At 33.2% G+C, this 20,222-nt stretch overlaps 1 protein-coding gene across 1 annotated transcript; it reads right to left on the reverse strand.

Moving 5' to 3' along the window:
* Window positions 1-7,320: 7,320 nt before the first annotated feature.
* LOC131068955 (spermidine synthase 2) lies at window positions 7,321-16,821 on the reverse strand. The gene is made up of 10 exons (XM_058004241.2): window positions 16,177-16,821; window positions 14,359-14,403; window positions 11,667-11,743; window positions 11,400-11,522; window positions 9,816-9,920; window positions 9,568-9,640; window positions 9,338-9,409; window positions 8,763-8,958; window positions 8,393-8,522; window positions 7,321-7,842 (listed from the first exon to the last, which is right to left on the reverse strand). The coding sequence occupies exons 1-10, from the start codon at window positions 16,466-16,468 to the stop codon at window positions 7,768-7,770; spliced, it is 1,188 nt and encodes a 395-aa protein (XP_057860224.2). The 5' UTR covers window positions 16,469-16,821; the 3' UTR covers window positions 7,321-7,767.
* Window positions 16,822-20,222: the final 3,401 nt, after the last annotated feature.

Genomic DNA, 20,222 nt, shown 5'->3' on the forward strand with positions numbered 1-20,222 from the left:
TTTGTTGGATGTGCTAGAGTTTTTGTCATAAGCATTATTTTGTCAATTAAAAGCATTGTTCTTATGGGTAAGGACACTAAAATATTTATCAAATGCACCATATTTTTTAACAAAAACACTAAACTATCTTGTTTAATTGTTTGTGATCATTGTGACTTTTTGAGTCATGTTTCCTCAATTTGATTTTGTACCAAAGGTTGTATTTTGGTATTTTTGTGACTATCAGAGATGTTTATTATCATATTTGGATATTTGTTGGCTCTGGCAAGATGGTTTGTACCTTGCTATTGAGGGACGTATATATTGGTTTGGCTCCAACAAGAAGGTTCATTCTTGTTGTAGAGGATTATTTTGTGATAGCTCCAACAGATGATGTGTGTGTCGTTGTAGAGGAATATGTTGCTTTGGTTGAGAAAGAGGATATTTCCTTGCTCTTGTTTATTGATGAGGCTCTTGGTTATATGTTGGCATTTATGGCATTTTGGCTATCATTTTATTGCATATGTGCATGTGGATATTTTATGGTGATTATTCGTATGAGTCTCCTTGTTGATGTGATTGTTGTGTTACCTTAAGGTCTTGGAACGTGGTTAGGGGAAGTGCGCTTCCATGTGATGGTTGGGGTCATGAGAGAATGGGCTATCAAGAGGTTCCCTATAAGAATGTTTGAAGTCTAGACCACTAGGAACACATTGGAAGTTTTCTTGATTTTAAATAAGTGATAACCATAATAATTAATTAGTTGGGTTGGGTATTAAGACTCACCTAAAAAAGATAATTAAATGGATTTTGGTGCCCCACCTCATAGCCCTTGAGTGGAGACTCACAATGAGCTTGGGAAGACCGTGGAGACGACAAACTGAACTCCCTTGATTCTTTCATAGGTTGAGATGGTTCTACATGTCTATCAGGGTTTGGTATTATCCCTTCTTTGTAAGGATAGCATGCAATGGCATGTCTATCAGGGTGTGGCTTTTTCCCTTCTATGTAAGGATAGCATGTGATGATACTCTTTCCCTACATGTGTCATTGTTCCTTATGTCATGGTTGTTGATTAGCCTCTGAGAATTTATTACTTTTGGCTAGCCATGTGATGTGGTTTGATTATTGTTATGTGGTTGCTCTTTTATGGAGTTGTTGTTGTTCATGTCCTTTGGTTGTTAGGTGTCAACCTAAGTCTAGAGTGTGTGCGACCTTGTGTCATCTCCTAGCACGAGGGGTTATTTCCTTATTGACTCCACATGGTTGAGTGGTTTGATGTCTTCTTCCATTGGGATGTTCTTTGTTAGATGCTTTTGCGCAAGGATGTGGATTATTTATCTCTTTAACTTATGGATGGAATCTTGTAGCAGATTGTTGTATACATTTATGTAATGTAAACCAATGTTGTAATAGTGATTCATGTGGCATTTGTATTAGTAGGATAGGAAATTATGTATTATGAGATAGTGGTATCTGTAAATGGAGACTATGTATCTTGATGTTGAAGGATCTTGTATTCTTATGTAATGGAAATTGACGTAGTAGGTTGAGATCATGGTATCTGTAATAGAATATGCTATTGTAATCCTAATTGATTCTATGTTTTGTCTTGGATGTTGTGCATTTATGAAAATATAGAATTAGATTCATGGTTAAATTAAAGGGTAGCTATTGGCTTGGTTATATGGATGTTTTTTATGTAATGAGGATATTGGATTAGACTTGAATGGTTTAGAGTATATGTCCTTAGTTGAAAATGAAGTTACTCGTTAACATCCTTGTCTCTTATATGTGGTTGTGTATGAGTATTATGTTGATTGTATATGATTATTATCAATGATGGAAATGGACTAGACATGTTGTAGGAGATGGTTAGTAATAGGTAATGATGGTATATTGAATGATTAAGATGATGGGGTAAGAGATGTTATCGGTTAGTATTCATGTGTTTGTATGGATGTTTTTTATGTAATGAGGATATTGGATTAGACTTGAATGGTTTAGAGTATATGTCCTTAGTTGAAAATGAAGTTACTCGTTAACATCCTTGTCTCTTATATGTGGTTGTGTATGAGTATTATGTTGATTGTATATGATTATTATCAATGATGGAAATGGACTAGACATGTTGTAGGAGATGGTTAGTAATAGGTAATGATGGTATACTGAATGATTAAGATGATGGGGTAAGAGATGTTATCGGTTAGTATTCATGTGTTTGTATGGCATTGAAATATGGATTATATCCTAGTCGTGTGTGATGCATTAAAACATGGAGAGAACAATGACGATGCCTGAAAAGGAATATTTAGTATGCCTTATGTTTTGGAAGTAGAGGGGACTAGGAACATTTGGAATTCGTTCTTTAGGATGAACCCCTTAGGGAATAAATTGGTAATTGGATTTAATGGAATGTAAATATGATGACTTAATTAAATGGATGGTCTCTTATGTTATTGTAAGAAGTAAATGGTAGGATTTGGATGTAGAGTTAAATGAATATGTAGAATGTGGTAAAATTCTATGATGTTAATTATGTTCATGTACTCGGTGTTATACCAGGTAATGGTGTTGAGATACCTAGGGAATGTTAGTTGATGAGTTGATATTTATTCAAGTTGTGTATTGTGTTCATATGATTATGTTAAAGTTGATCATGTGTATGTTTGGTAGATGTTTGATCAATTGCATATGTATACTTGAGTGTAAGTGTTTAAAAAAAAATTATTATCTATATTTGGTTAAAAAGTTGGTTAATTTCTCTAGGATATTTGGCATGCATTACAAAAGCAGTGTCCTCAATGCTAATTAATTATGGTTGCTTCTACAAAAAAACTCCATCTTCATCATCTTTTTCTATTTATTTTTATGTCTTTGTTTCTCCTTTTGCTTTTTGTTCTTCTTGCTTTTTCTCTTGTTATGCTTTTTTTTCTTTTTTTCTTTTTCTTCTTTTATTCTTTTTTCTTTTTCTTCTTTTATTCTTTTTTCTTTTTCTTCTTTTATTCTTTTTTGCTACTTTTTGCTATGAAGAAGTTATAGAAAAATGATTTTACAATAAATCACACAAATAAAGTCCAAAATGCTCTAATTTTTTTAGTGCAACTTACTAAAGCCTAGACCACAATTACCCAAAATCATATCCAATAAATTAGCTTGTTTCCAACCTTGAGAGAGAATATGTTGGGAAAATTAATTTTCATCAATGAATTTCTAAACAACCCTTTATAAATCAAGAAATTTTTTGTCCAAATCTCAAAGATATGTTCTTCCAAACAAAATTGGTAAATGTGCAATAAATTTCTTATTTTGGCCCAAAAGTCTATGTTTTTTTTTTGTTTTTGTTTTTTTTTGCAGATGTCTCTATATATTATTAAAAAATAAATAAAAATCAAGAAAAAATTTATAAAAATTCATCCAAATCTGAAAGATATGTGCTTCCCAACAGAAACCCTAATTCTACAATAAATAGCTTAATTTGGCTCTCATTCTCTAAAAAATCCACTATAACTATCTTAATATATTCTTAAAAAACCTCCAAAAATCAAGAAAAAAGTTCACCAAAATATAAGAGATGTACGCTTCACAAAATGGTTTCTAAAATTGAAAAAAATGACTTACCTTCAAAGTGCCAAGATCGTGCTCTAATACCACTTGTTATGAAATAACTTGTACAATAGAAGAAAATAATAATAATATGTTGCAAATACTTGATAATATTGTGCTACTTTGAGGGGGCAAACCTCATAATCCACTTAGAGGGTGATACCTCTGAGAGTCTTCAACAAAAACACAGTACTCTAACATTGATGATAATAACTAGCCTCTACCTCCTATAATAGGCCCTAGGCCGATCTAAATAATTAAAGGATAATATAATAATGACCACATGACTTAATTAAAAGTAAGGTAATCACAAGCCAACTACTCATAATTCAATACACAAAATAGGGTTAGGGGCATAACAATTTCCTAGAACATCTCAATGGAATTAAATGGCACTAAATGTCTCTAGAAAGTTGTGGTGGTGGAAACCACTCTGTGGATGAAGGTGATGCTATCAAATGATGTAATTCTAATGTTTTTGGGCCATTGTAATGATGAAAAAGTGGAGGAAGGCATGGAGAGATGCTTTGGTCCTTATGTTTTGTGTGTTAATTGTAAGATAATAAATGGGGATTCCATGAGGCCTAAGTAATCCACCTTGACCAACCCTTTGATACTCACTCTTATATGCTAGTTTTATAATCTATTAGCAGCAAGGTGGTGCTAATGTGGCTTCAACTTTTTTTTGAGGTTTCAACTTTGATTAGTATTTTAGATAAATAGACTTTTTTTCGCTCTGATATCTTTTTTAAGATCCTAAATCAAGTTTTTTATAAAATAAAAAAATTATTTGTTTATAGAGAATCATAGATAAAGGTTTGGGTTATTTTATTACATGACATTGAACAGCTATTTTAATTACATAATATATATATATATATATAAAATAAGATTTTATATTAAAAAAATGTCGTATTATCCTTTTACTAATATACTAAAAATTTAAATACATTTTTAAGACAATTTACTACATTTTTTATTAAATATTATTAATAATTTTATATTTATCAAAATTTTAATAGTGTGACATGTATATAGCTATCAAATTTAAACACATTTTTTTATATATAAAGATATTTCATTTGCATGCATGGTAGCACCTGTTCTTTATATTGAAATAAACCAGTAACTGACGCTTTTTAAAATCCTATACTCCCTTCACCGATCATAAATCTTACGCTTGAGGTGGTTTTTCCCCCAGTTTCTGATCTTTATAAATTCATGAAATTAAATACAGATATGAAGAACATCTGTAGAATAAAAATATAGCTTTCATCTCATTGAGGTTGTATTCTTTCCAACTCAGAAGTGTGGAATTAAATTTTGGAAGGACAAATATTGCATTAAAGAAGCGTATAGAGTGGGGGCTTTGTTTTTGGTAGCAGCAGCATATCAGTTTAGAAACGACCAAAAGATGATCAATTGTACCTATTGGAGTTTTTTAAATTGACGGTAACTTGACACGGGTTTCTTTCTGACATGTACCAGAAGTTCGTATATATATTCTGTACTTGCACTGTCAGAAAAGGAAGGATATGTAACTTCAATGTCATTTTGTGACAATATTTTGTCTGTAGTTGATCAACTTGAACCACCCTGCTGGTTAATCGATATATATGGGCCAGGGACCCTGGTGTAACCTCAGTATCTATTTCTCTATATTTTAATGAACGTGTGAGAATATTTTTCTCTAGGTTGAGTTAATTCATCCAGCTGATTAATCAATAAAGGGGTGTGGGACCTCGAGTACCCCCAATATCTTTTTATCTATCTTGAATTTGTGAGGACAATTTTCTCTAGTCTGATCAAATTGATCTAGCTGATTGATTGATATGACCTTCCCATTCATATAGATAGATAATGAGGTAAAAACTTCTGTGACCTTCCCATTCATAGGTAACAGTCATTAAGAACGCTAGTATAAGTAGGAAATAAGTAGGCGTCAAGCATGCGAGTGGAATCAAATTTTGATGGGGCTTCAAAAGGTGTTCCTAGCTTGGCAAGTGTTATTTTATCTTCATGTAAGGGTGATTTTATTCTAGGTGGCTTGCGATTTCTTGAGATCAATAAGAATGTGAAGTGGAAGAAATATTGATCTAGAGGAATAAGTTTAATATGTTATATTTTTCATGGCTATAACGAACAAAATAAGGCTGCTGATCTTTTTATCAAAGGTAGGTGTTAATGGGCCTTTTGTTAGTGTAGTTGAATGTCTTTAATAAATCTACCAAGCATCAACTATTGTTGAGTGCAAGGCTTGACAGCATAAAGAATGAGGTCAAGATAATATCCTGGATGAATTTGACAGAATGAATACCCCTCAATCCTTAACTCTCGGGAAAAGACCTTTCAGTGTAAAACTCGTGCTCCCATATCAGATAGCAAAACAAACAATCTTGAGGATGATACATAATCCTCTATTTAAAATAAAAAACCTGTTTGTTGGTTGAAAGCTTAAGGCTAACAAAAGGAAAAATATTTGTGCAATTGTAGAAGACGAGCGTCCTTAACTTGCATTGAATTCATGAAGGATGTTATTGGCGTATGGTAATAGCGACCAAGCTAGTTCAAACTTCAAAGCTCATGCATCACTTTCCAAGTTTCGTAAGGTTGATTTCTCATGCACAATGAGGATAATATCCCTTTGCTCTTCTTTACATCGGAATTGGGTGTGCTATCTGGTAAGCAGATGGTCCAATAGAGTTACTTGTCTCTACTTTTGATTATTTAAAATGGCAGGAAGATCCTCTTTCTCAGGAACCATTGCATATGGGATCGATCACTGACCACGGATTAAAGAAGATCAACTATAAGACGGTGGCCAACCTCAGGATTGTCAAAGATATTCTCGGGAAGGAAAGCTTGGCTAATGCCAGAAGAGGAAAGCTTGGCTAATGCCGATCTTCTGGATTTTTAAAGTTGCAATATTATTGAAGCTTAAGGAGAAATTGTAGTTGCTTACTGCGAACAAACAACTAAGGGATTGTATTATCACATTGGTTTTGGTGCCTGTGCCTAGGAATGTAGAGGATATGGAGGCTGATTGAGAATGGTAAGATCATTTGGAGCAGAAAGGTTAAGTCCCTGGGGAAATGATGACGCCCCATATATAGAACCCCAATATCTCAAAAAATCTTAAACCAATGAATCAAACAAGGCTTGGGGAACTTAACAAATTAACAAACATGCTAGGTCCCACTGAATTATTTGTCCTTGGGGTATTAAAAAATTAAGTCATATATGTGTATATACATTGCTCTATACGAGCCTCAATTGTTGGCTTCGCCACGTATTGCCTAAATTTCAAAAGTATCACATGAATCAATCATAGAAATTCGAAAAAATATTGGAGACAAATCAAGGTTATGTAGCCCAAAGGAAAGGTTGTGTCTTGACATGCTATAATTAAAAATGATATGAAAAATATGGCCAGGTCCATATTAATATTAAGAAGAAAATAGGCACGAGTTTTCCTGAGTCAATAAAACATTGATTCAAATAGCACTCTTTAACCCATTATAAACAAGATAGAATTGAGAGTTGGATTGCAAATTTAACCCATTATCAATATGATATTTGAGGAACATAAACCAAATTCAGAAGTCGAATGCGACAGGCAAACAAACCCTGTCATCTATTTCGATTAATTTCTTAAAGAGTTAAGTATCAACACATGCTAGTAATTATGTTATTTTTGTCAAGAGTACTACTATTTTAATAATAGCAGCAATGGCATTAAGCTTGGAATAAGATTTCATATTAATCTGATAATTTTGAAGTATATCAAAGTAGTTGTAGCTGTGCAGCCATTTTTCAAGATACAAATTAAACTATTTTCAACAATGACCAAATTATGCTTTTAGTTTGATGACCCTGGTCGCAATCAAGTCATGGAAATTTCCATCTATTGATGGTTTTCTTCCATAATCTATATAGACAATGTCTTCAGAAACTATGCCAAAATCATCGTATGGTAACATCCACCAAATGATGGTTTTCCTCCAAATATCTGTCTTCATGAATTGTGCCAAAACGATTCATGAAGCTGGAATACAGTATTGGATCATATTAATTAGATAGCTTAAGATGTGTAATATCTGAAAGGAAACATATCAAAATGAGGAAAGAATACAACACCCATATCTGTTACAAATTGTAAAGCAATTTGCTCCAAGGCTGCTATCATAAAGATGGTGCAAGCAGGGGACCCAATGCCTTTCCAACAAACGTTGGCAAAGCAAATGCAGCTGCATGCATCTGCAATAAAAAATGGCCGTGTTAGATGTTCATGATAGGACTAGCAAGTCGGCAGTTTGACTCCAAAATTGAGCATTTACTCTGTAGCAACTCTTTCCAACATTCTGATGATGATTTAGTACCAAGACATTTTTTCCAACCAAAACAAGAGTAGCAGTCAGCAATAAGTACAATTTTTCAAATTCTGATATTCTAGGAAAACTTTGAAACTAATAAATTTGAGTCAGCAGTATTCTAGACCAGAGGAAGAGACTGCATTATCCTAATGCTTCTACAGATTATTGCTGCATACATGCACTGACCAGCAGTACCCTACCATCTGTTTTATTTTAAGAAACAATCTACAAATATAACTCCTCAATGGACCAAATAGTTCCAATTCAAATCACATAAGGGTGTCTGTCACGCTTAAGTAAAATTGCTAGGGTGTAGTAGATTTATGACTAGTGTATCCACAAAGAAGTAATCTTAGTGTGGACATATTGAAAAACCATAGAAAATATCTTACTAGAAACCATATTGAAAAAACAAAAAAAGATGGGAATATGACCTCTGAGTTGTAGAACTTTAAAGGGCCTCTCAAATTAGTTGCAGCACCCTGTTTTTCAATAGGATTAATAGGTGTCTTGAAATTTACAGATGGTCCTTCTGTTGAGCAAATCATAAAGCCAATTGTTCCACTGCATATCAAAATGGAAACAGTTCTATTAATAGAGCTGTTATCTTATTATATAACATAGTACTAGTGAAATTTAAAAGAGGTTATGTAAACTGCTTGGACAGAATTGATTGGTTGGTCTTCCCCCCTAAATTACAGTAAAAATTCATTATTTTGTCTATGAAATAAATTGCAACCAACCAAAGCCCACTTCAAGACATAGGCAATGATAGAGAATGCTTATTAGTAACAGATTACTTGCCTTGGATATGTTGGGACAGAGGTCCAAGCATAGTTGACAGAGCCTTTGAAAGCCTGCCTGCATGCTGAGACAATATCTTGTATAACATGCATATGCAACCACAAACTTTCTGCTTGAGTGATTACCACACCCCCAGGCCTCAGTGCTCTGGCCACTGTTTCATAGAAAGGTTTTTCAAACAGTTCCTGAGCAGGACCTGATTAAAGCATAAAATAAAGTTATTGAATTATAATATGATGATGAAATGTGCATGTTACATTTAAAACATGGGAAAAAGTTATTGAAATATGATATGATGATGAAATGTGCATGTTACAGTTAAAACATGGAAAATAGCAGTTCACAAATAACAAGCTCTCTCAGTAATACATATCCCAGCTCTTATAGTAGTCTGTTATCACCAGTTTATAACTTAAAAATCTTTAGGTGATATGCCTATCACTAGTAGATAGTAAATGAAAGCTATTAAGGATTGCATGAAGCCAGCTCACTGAATATACTGACTTATATTGATTATGCAGCATTTCATTTCTTGAAGCTGGGGGAGAGTATTCTGTTCAGACCAAAGACCATACCTACTGGATCAGAAGAGTCCACAATGATAGCATCATATGTTCCAGCCGGACATTCCCTCAAAAAGGCAGCTCCTGTATCAAATGGAATCACATCGGTGGCCAATTTGGCAACATAAAAATACTTCCTAGTCACACAGTAATGAAACCCACTTCCAAAAGTTTCATTAGCAAGGGGTCTAATTTCTAAACACTCGAAAAGAATTCCAAAGCAAGTATAAACAATAACAAACCATCGCCTATATGAAGTCTAACACGTGGATCTTCATAGCCCACACCAAGTTCCGGAAAAAATTGTTTGGATACCTAGAAGGGCAAAATTCTTAGTTTATGAATAAAAATGGAAACGATCATTTTAAACAAGTTTTATCAAAGATCTACTTGAATAGAAACGCACAACAAAAATTTGAACAGTGTCGTATGTTCAGTAAGAGAGGATGTAACCAATTAACCAAATCCAGTCAAATTTTCTACCACTTACATCTATAACCATTTTGTCAATTTCACATATATCAATTTGTTCCACCGAGCGGTGCCTAGATATCTCCCTCAGAACACCCCCATCACCACCTCCAACTACTAATACCTGCAACAGGGAAATTTAACATTGATAAAGACGGCGATAATCTGTCTCTCTCCCTCTCCCAAAAATGCATGCATCTGTGCCCCTGTTTATGCAAACATTTCTATGATAGGCCTAGTATCATCCAAATCTCTTTCAACAGTCAATTGCAAAAAGAAAACTAATTATGTATTCAAAGCATCCACCTATTGTATAACACAAAACTACTTCAGGAAACAATAAATTTGCTTTTTGACTATTTTCCTTGGTTCAGTGCTCTTCCTATTTGAGTTCAGTTAAAAAAGGAATCTTAAAGCACTGAATACTAAATAAAAACTGCAGGCTAATGTGCAAATACGCATACTTCCAAATCAAACCATCTTAAACCAAAAATCAAGTACACCGTCCTAGATAGAGAAGACAGTAAGCCAAATCAGATACTACATCATTCCTTTTTCCACATGACCCTTGAAACTCCAGAAGATTCTCTATACTTGAGCATGTGTATTTTCCCTTACAGAGCTTTCTTGGTAACCAGACCTTTGAAATTAGTATGCGCAGAAGGCCCTATTTACTGAAATATTTTGAAAGTATTTAAAACTAAATGCAATTCAAGGACAACTGATCCTTATATAATAGAATGGTCAACTGAATATCCCCATAACAATAAAGACCTTCTATATCAGAATACTAAAATGTTCCAGTCACACTTATTGCAAGTGAATTAAACCAAATTAATATCACAGGATATTAAAGTATATAGTGCCTGGAGAACAAGGCATGTTGCAATTGAGATCACAAAAATGGTATCGACCCTAGAAATATCTTTAAAATTTAACATACTCAGGTTATTGCAGCTTAGAAATGCTCTGACATTTATTCAAGGATAGCTCAAATCAAATTCAGGACATGTCATCCACCTCAGTGGAAGAATAATTTAACATTAACAGAAAACAGTATACATAATACACCTACAAAAAGAGAGCTGCATACAAAAATTTACTTACATATTTTGAAATACACTACAGATAATTTGAATGAATTCTCTTCTACCATACTCCAATCTAGAAGTCTGTGAAGCAACTATTACAGTAACAATACACATAACACCCTGAGATATACAGAAAAGGTTTCATTTGTCACTTATCAGTAATATTCTCCAAAAGCATTCAAAATGTGTTCAGATGAACAGTATCATTAGTATCGTGCTAGAAATGCTGTTACAAATTCATGAGTAGCGTTCTTAAAACACATGGAACTTGTGCTGGAAAGCATACTTTCAGTAATACTCTTAAAAATGAAGGGGAATATGTACCAAAATAAGCATATAGATCTGAAGTCAAGAATGCCCACAGTCACTGAGAAATATAGCATGACATAGGACCAAGGTAATGATCCACATTATTTGGCTTACAAGTTCATGTTTCCATACTTCATCTAACATTAACTGAGATATTAAAATGTACATAGAAAAAGCTATCATGACCAAGGATATATAATGACCTTTTTTGGAGATGGAATAGAACAAAGAGGAAGATGTGCTATCATCTCTTGGTAGGCACATTCATCTTTTTCAGACAACTGAACCACCCCATCAAGCACAAGTACTTTTCCATATGATGATGACTGCAACCAGAATATCAAACGATACTGTAAGTGGACTGAAAGCACCTAATACAATCCAAAAAGAAAAACAGAGTTTAACCTAGAAAAAAGGAACATGAGAAATTATGTTATTGATGAAGCCCCATTATTCAAATTATAACAGACCTGAAAAACCATCACATCTTGATATTCTGACTTGCCCTTGAACAATACCTTCTCAACCTTCAGCGAATGTGCCTCCCCTGGAAGGAAAAAGAAAGTCCAATAGCCAAGAGTTCAAGGTGCCAGCTAACAACATAGTTGTTTCAGACTTCCAAATTTATATACAAAAAATGCACCTCTCCTATAAAAGCCATCAAAACTTGCTACTCAATTTTTTTCAAAAAATCCAAAAATTATATGAAAACTTCTAAAAGTCTCTACAAGTTTTAACACTTGTACAAAAGCAAGAGCATGGACTAACAAACTTAACACTAGTATAAATGAAAGGTAATTTGAATGAAAGTTCCAGATAAAAATTATCTATCAAACATAGGAACATGCTATTTGCAGCAAAATGAACAAAACCTTAGAGAGATGCACAACATAATCGGATTATAACTGATGACAATGGAAACAACCTTTATAATTTATTTGAACTACGACCATGCATTCTTCTGATCTATCAGCCCTTCCTAGCAGTGTAACATGTTTAGGTCTGTTTTTACAACCAAGTGACAAACTCCTCCAACCATATTAAAAACTAGCATACTCCTACACATGATTAAAGAGGTGCTTTATCTTTGTAGTAGCCACTACTGCCTAAAATATGCCCAACCATAGAATTATGAAATCCTTTTTTAGAGCACAACTGATTGAAATCACCACCACCCTCGTGTGAGATACCAAAAGCATTCTTCAGAGACACAAACCCTTTTATAATAACAAAACTCAATTGAAAGTTGAAACTATTTTATAAGTTATAAACAATTGTAATATTCCTCCAACTATATTAAAAAGTAATATGATATTTCATATAAATGAATTATGCATTGTCTACCATCTATTTACCCCTAGCACCTAAAATGTGACAGCAATAACCGAACATTACACCTACAGGCATTTTAAGATGTTCATTAATATCTTTCCCAACCACCTACAGGCACTTTAGGATATTCATTAAGATCTTACCCAACCACTTGATATCTCTCTTTGTATCTCAAATGACAGCAATAACCTAACATTACACCTACAGGCATTTTAAGATGTTCATTAATATCTTTCCCAACCACCTACAGGCACTTTAGGATATTCATTAAGATCTTTCCCAACCAACTCTACTCAAATATGTCAACACTAGAATGATCCAATTATGTCCACATTAGAATGATCCTAGGATGGCCAACCACCTCGAGGTGTGAAGACATGCATGCAATAGTACTGCATACAAACATGCTATTTCTTATGCAAAACCCAAGATTTAAATAGGATTTGGCTTTACATACAAGTTCAACTCCCAACAAGCTTTGCATCCCAAAAAAATAACATAGCATTCGATCAAGAGACCATAATCCTGTGAAACAAGTAATGACAAATAAGCCACCAGGAGCGTAATTACTGGATCAGATTTGCAAGCAATAACAAGGCATAACTTTACCAGTGCTTGCATCATCTGAAGCAATCGAAGTTACAAAGCCATTAGTGGGTCAAGAAAGGTTAATGTACACTCCAGTAAACTAGCACAGGAAAAAGGATATTTAGGTCTAACAAAGAAAGTCACTGTGGAAAGATAGTGTTTATAAACACAGGAAATGTATGTTTAGATGCAACGAAGTTACATAACCATTAGCACCCTGAGAAAAGGAAAGGTACAGTTCACCGAACCAACACAGAATACTGAATATGTGATGTTTATAAGTGACAAATTACAAAACCATTAGTAACTTGAGAGAAATACAGTCCACTAAATGGGGGAAACTGTAAATGACAGCATCACGTAATAAAAAGGTATACTGTTTAACCAGACACGTGGAATGTTTGGTTGTAGTCTTGCAATTCTTTACTTAAAAGAATAAGTCTCAATAAGACAGAAGGACATGACACAGAGGCTCTAAGACTACAGTACATAAGTTTTTACCCTGACAAGGACAAAATATAATAAGATCAAGGGCAACAAAATTGTATTGGGAAAAATATCTTACATCAAAAAGCTTTGCAGAAAGCCAGTTAAAACTTGAACTAGCATCTACTCAGCCGTGGCATACCTGGTTATCACCAAAAGGGAATAACTGAGTTGATGCAATGTAAATATAAAAATGGGCAAACAATTAACCAACCCAGAGAAAAATATTACACCTTATTCCTGAATTTAATAGAAATCCAGATGCATGCACACAAAACCCTGTTGCATCATATAAATTTAAAATTTAACAAGATGGTTTAAAAAGCTAGTACCAAGCTAACACCAAAACTTGAGATTAATCAGCACTGGTGTCAGACCAATTAAAGAGATTCAGAGTGAACCAATAGAGAATGAGGCTAGACAGTTCAAAGGCAAGAGAAATGGATTACATTCACCAGTCCTCCCCATACTAACAAATGCTTAGATGTGTTTGTGGCTTCATGGATTCCCTTGCCCCTAATTATTACTTACATGAAGAAAAATGCCATTAGCGTAAACGACTATTCAGGGAGATCATTTTGTGATGACTTAAAAACACGCAGATCAAATCTCACAATACATGAAACTTTAAAAGCAATATTGCATTCGAAGCAGAACTAATGGATGCAAATATTTGGACATTTGGTAATATATTTTTTATATCAAAACAGCAATGCTCATAAAGTTAAGACGGCTATTACAGGGTAAGAAGTATACCAGGCCACATAGGATTGTTGAAATACTGCACGTTTGTAGGAAACTCTATCAGAATCACCAATCAATAAACTCTGTCAGCAACATCAAATATAAACCCTACTAACACAATTAAAAATTTAAAACACTGCATATAAATCACAACCCATGTTGGCACATTTAATGAGAATGCAAACCTATTTTGTTGCCCCAAGTCTATTGCATATAATCAACAACCTAAAACAGCACTTATTATGTACATGAAAGCCCAACAGGAAACACAGCAGATCGATTCAGGAAAACCAAAAAACAGTCCTACATACTTGTAGCCATTGAAATAGATTAAAATCTATCCTTAAAAACATCAGACCAAGTCATTAAGAGCATAATCTATTCCATCTATCTTAACCCTTTCAAACAAATTTCAAGATGAACCACAGCCTTATTTATGCACTTCAAGTTTCAACCCATTTAATATAACTCACAATCATAATCGACAAATAACCAAAATCAGCACATTGCATTAAAATCACAGTACAACCTATCTACATAATATCATTCCATGAAAACCAAAACCAATCCTAACCCACCAAACAGATTGCAAGAGCAAGGCACGGTTTACACCCAAAATTTGTAGTTTGCGTAGTGGGGTAATTTTCTGTTTTTTGGTCTGGGAAGCAATAGGGGGGATATGAAAGCTTCACTCTGAAACTAAAGTATTTCCATTATCTGCTTCACCCTAGAAAGTCTATGGGTTTGAATTTATCTTCTTTTTAATGTGAGTGGTTTCTTTAACTTTAATTTTATTTCTCTACTATAAGATTTTTCTGTTTGTCTGCAGTTAGTGAGGAGTTCTGCATCAGTTGCTTTGTTTAGAAATGTGCGGGTTTGTTCAGAAGACTTAAATTTACATAGTTAGAGGCAGGGCATAAATCACAATCCAACAAACTCAACTCAAACCCACGTTATTTAAACTAAACAACCCAAGTGATTGTGGTAGAGCAAGTCCTCCTAAAAATCGCAAAATTGTTCTGTAAAGTTTAGAGGGGGTACATTTGAGCATGACCTATGTATACAAACCTTAAAATTATTACCCATGAATACACAACGTAAAGATTGGTCATATCCTCAGCTAATATTTGGCAAGAACATAAAAACTTCACCACATTTCATGAAAACCAGTAAACAACCTAATTCACTTGTAACCATTCCATATAACCCATAACAGCATTAACCAATTCTTCAAATCTCAAGTTAAACCGATATGAACCCATTTCAAATTACTTACGATCAAACATTACCCAAACCAACACCTTTCATTACAAAATAAAAACCCAGCTTTGACACACTTTCGAACTAGTTGAATGCAACTCATACTCTACCATTACCCAAATCAACGCATTTCATGAAAAAACAAGATCCACCATAACACAATTTGTAGCACGTTCCATATTACTTAACTCACTGTCAATAATCCCCAAATCAAGCATATTCAAGTAAAACCCAAAACCCACCCAAAATCAAGCGTTACTCAAATCAGGCAAATTTCAATATAACCTAAAACCCACCCAAACACACTTGCGATCCCCTTATATAAAAATCACAGCCCAACATCAACCACATCAGCAAATTCCATGAAAATAAAAAACCCAGCCTACACCGCTTAAACCTACTGCGTATAAATCACAATCCACCATGCCCACACAAGCTCATTTCACGGATGCCAAAATCCACAAGGGCCCCGGCTAATGCCAATAAAATACAATGGGCATGAAACAACAACAAAAAAAACAAAGAAAACAATTTCTATCTTCAAAAAAACAGAGAGAAAAAGAAGTGAACCGGGCAACTTGACGCTGCTAAACCATCCAGGTATGACGGATGAAATACATCCTCCCTGAGGCTCCCCTCCTCTCGCCTTTTCACGGCAGAGTGGCCTGAATTCTTCCTCACCAGAAGCACCATTTTCTGCTTCCTCTTCTCCTTTAGCCCTCAAACGCTTTGATACACCAGCATTCACATTCACATCCACATTGACCTCTGCCATGGTTTTTATAATATTTCTTTCTTTGACTCTCTTGCAGTGGCAGGCAAGTTTTCCACTCAGATGATGATGCAGAGTCTTGCCCAACATATAACAGAATATCCAGACAGACACAAATAAAATAATCTAAGCCACTTTTCAAAGGAATTGCGAGATTGCTTATTATAATTATTTTCGTCGCTTTCTCTCTGTCAGCTGAAATCTAGGCTTGTCCAGAAACGACCCCTCTCAACCCAATTTATATAAGTAACTACTATCATGGTTCATGATCATAATGATCATCATGATTATTATCTTAGAGTCCCCATCCAATTACCACAATGTCATAATTCCGTATGGCATAGGAATCGAGGAAGTGCTTTGCAAAAGCAAAAGCAAAAGCAAAACTATCTTCCTGTGACACGTAACAAACAAATGACGAGGTGGGGAAAGTTACGGGGGTACTGGAGGAAGAGAAGCGATTGCTCTCCTTGGGAAGTACCTAATAATTTGCAATTTGGAAAAGAAAAGGAAGTAAAAAGCACTTCATTATTTATGGTTTTGGCCTTTTGCAAATAGTAAGAAATCATTTACAGTCATTTTATGGATAACTTTTTATCTGGTTGAGTTTGACATTTTCGATAATATTATTTTAACAAATTAGTATATCTATCTTTAGAATATAGGTAAATAGGTAAACTTTCTTAAAGTTATATTATTATGTTTTAATATATTCTTGTTATTAGTCAAAAAAAATTAAAAAAATAGCATCAAATTATTATTATATTCTTATAGTCTTATTAAACTCTTGAGGAAAACAAAAAAAAATCTATTAAGACTACATTATGAATTAGATTATCATTTCATTATATATGTATTTTATATTCGTTGGATTTTATGTAGAGACATTTTATCTCTCATAATTAATAATATTATTTCTAATCTATTACTACACTACTATTTTATATATTTATTAAGAATATTAGCATACTAATCTTGTAATAAAAATAACAATAAAATATTTTTTGTTTTTCATATATCTAAGTGTCACAAATACATCAAGTTAAATGCTTCTAGATATAGGTTTTTGCATCCATATGCCAATGAATCTTTGATATTTAATGTATTTGAAAAAAAAATGATTGATTGAATTTAAAATGATGTTGGTATTGTTGGATTATAGTAAAATGACATTTTATGATCTTTTTTTATGAGTAATTTGTATTTAACTTTTTAAATTAATTAAAAATATAATAAAAAACAAAAATAAAATCTTCTTTAAGTTTGAGATCTTTTAATAATATAAATAAGAACAATAATTCTAAGTAATAACTTTTGGCCTTTAATTTGTGTTTTTACTTTATTGATTGAGTTTGTTATCCTAATTTTATTTTACTTGTGATATTGTCTCAATGTTAGTTGAACCTATCAATTAAGTAGATGTTATAACCTTGTATTGTGAAAAGTGCATACTATATGTTTTTTAAAATAGTTTCTTATTCACTTTAATCATATTTTAAGATGTGTCAATTTAGCATTTAATAATACATATTATTTATTATGTGAATTATGTGTGTTGTTGAATACTTATTTTAGTTTCATATTTCCTTTAGTTTGTAATATTGTTCCAATGTTACTTGTTGGAATACTAGGATCGGTCTATAAAACAATTCACTCTTTATACATCAAAAATCTCATTAAAATGATGTTAACAGATGCTACAAAATATATGACAGAATTGACAAAGAAGAATAAATCAATCAAAAGATTCAAAAAACAAGTATAACACCATGACACCAATATTTGAGCGGAAAACCCTTAAAGGGTGAAAAATCACTATGAACAAGTTTTATATTAGGCCTCACTAGCAAAATTCAGAGCACCAACCCCTTACAAGTTTTAGGAGCACCTACTCCAAGAAGCACCAACCCCTTTCAAAAACCCAGAACAATATTAATCCAAAGGATTACTCTATTTCCATACAAAAAAATCTAATATACTGCCATTTTTCAAATCATTCACAATCAAATTGACTTCAGAGATCTAATCTCTATTTTGCAACTTTTCACTTTGACAACCTGCTCTTCAAGAGTACTTTCACAATCATTGTTTTGTCACAAATTCTTTATCTTCGATACTAACTCTGCAACCAATCAAAAAAATGTCAACATATACAATGCATGACTGCAACAAAACACTCACTCACTATTTTTATCAAAAACCCTTACTTGGTTTTCTTATAAAAAGCCCTTACTCACTATTATTGTCAAAAACCTCACTGTATCAATAAATATCATTTTATCATGAAATCAGAAGCAACCTCGACAATGATCAATCATTGTTCTTTTTAATCAAATTCTACAATAGTTATAATGTTTTGTTTCATTAAAAATTGTTATATTTCATTTTCCTCTGATCATGTCTCTTATCCTCACGTACTACACTCACCTTAAAAAAAAAACATTATCTTCTAACAATCTGAATACCACATAGTTTTTTGTTTTACTGTCGGATTGTGAAGAGAACAATTACCAAATTGTCGACAAAGCATTAACCATTATAGTTTAAAACTTATTTTGAAACCAAAGCATTGTATGTCTCTAAACCTTCAACATTATCACAGTCGTATTTTGATAACAAACATTAATACAAGCTTCTCACTTAAACATTAAACTTCCTTTAATGCCATAACAAATCTTTGTCACGTATAATGCTATTTTTGTTGATGCTTCTGTTCTTCTTGTCACCCGTTCTACAGGAGATAAAAACTTCATTATGTCTACACAGAAACATCTATTATAAAGGTATGATGTGCAATTTGACAATTAATCTATTTACAAATCACAACTCCTCGATCTATAACAAGATCCAAATTGATTGCAGATTCAAGTTGTAGACACCTAAAACTAATTAAATCAATATTTAATCAATTTAAGCCTGTCAACATAATTAATTAATTTAATTGTGTTATCCTTATTCCTCTCGGCGTTAATTAAATTTAATTTAATTAATCCTGTCACCATTGTCCAATAATTAATTTATCAAATAAATTAATTATTCCCCTATTATTCTAAAAGTCACCTCAATAATTATTTCCTCTAAACTCACTCAGTTAATTAATTTTAACTAATTAAACTAGTCATGTGATTCCTACAAATCACTTTTCCTAATCCCCATTCAGCCTAATTAATTCTTCTAGAATCTCTCATTATCTCACTTATCATTATTCTCCAATTTTAAATTCCCCCACTCATGTCACATTAATCTTGAACCTCTCAAAGAAATTCAAATTTCTTTGAATCCCCCTATGCATCCTCACTTTGAAATTTAAATTTCTTTCCCCCCCTTTTTCCCAAGGAATATTATATTCTTTTTTATTTCTCCAATGCATCCTTGATCCATGTCTACTATCTTGAATCAATCTTAGCCTTTCATAAGCAAATCGATCTTGGCCCTCCATTGACCTCCTCCAAATTATAAATTGGAGCATCTCTCCTTCTCAAACGGGGTCTTCCATTCTTCTATCCTTATGCTGCTAAATTCTCCTCTTATCTCCTTCTATCAAATCCTTATCACTTCCTCATAATCCTCTATCAAATCCTTGTCATCCAAATCCATCTATCCATGATCCAAATCCAAATCCTTAATCCATCTATCTTGTTGATCATTTGAGAGCAATTCACATCCACAACAATCAAAAGAGCACATCAAGTGGAGCAATCAAAGGGGCGCCTTCACTTCATCAAGCTCGGTTCGAGGAACAAGTGGAAGCTTGCAAAGGTATAATGGTGTTTTGGTTAAGTTTATTTAAATGTTTGTCTTATTTGTGTTTTAACTAACCATTTACCATTGTACTATTTTCCCC

The sequence above is a fragment of the Cryptomeria japonica genome, chromosome 7 (genome assembly GCF_030272615.1).
Source record: "Cryptomeria japonica chromosome 7, Sugi_1.0, whole genome shotgun sequence".
Classification (NCBI taxonomy): Eukaryota; Viridiplantae; Streptophyta; class Pinopsida; order Cupressales; family Cupressaceae; genus Cryptomeria; species Cryptomeria japonica.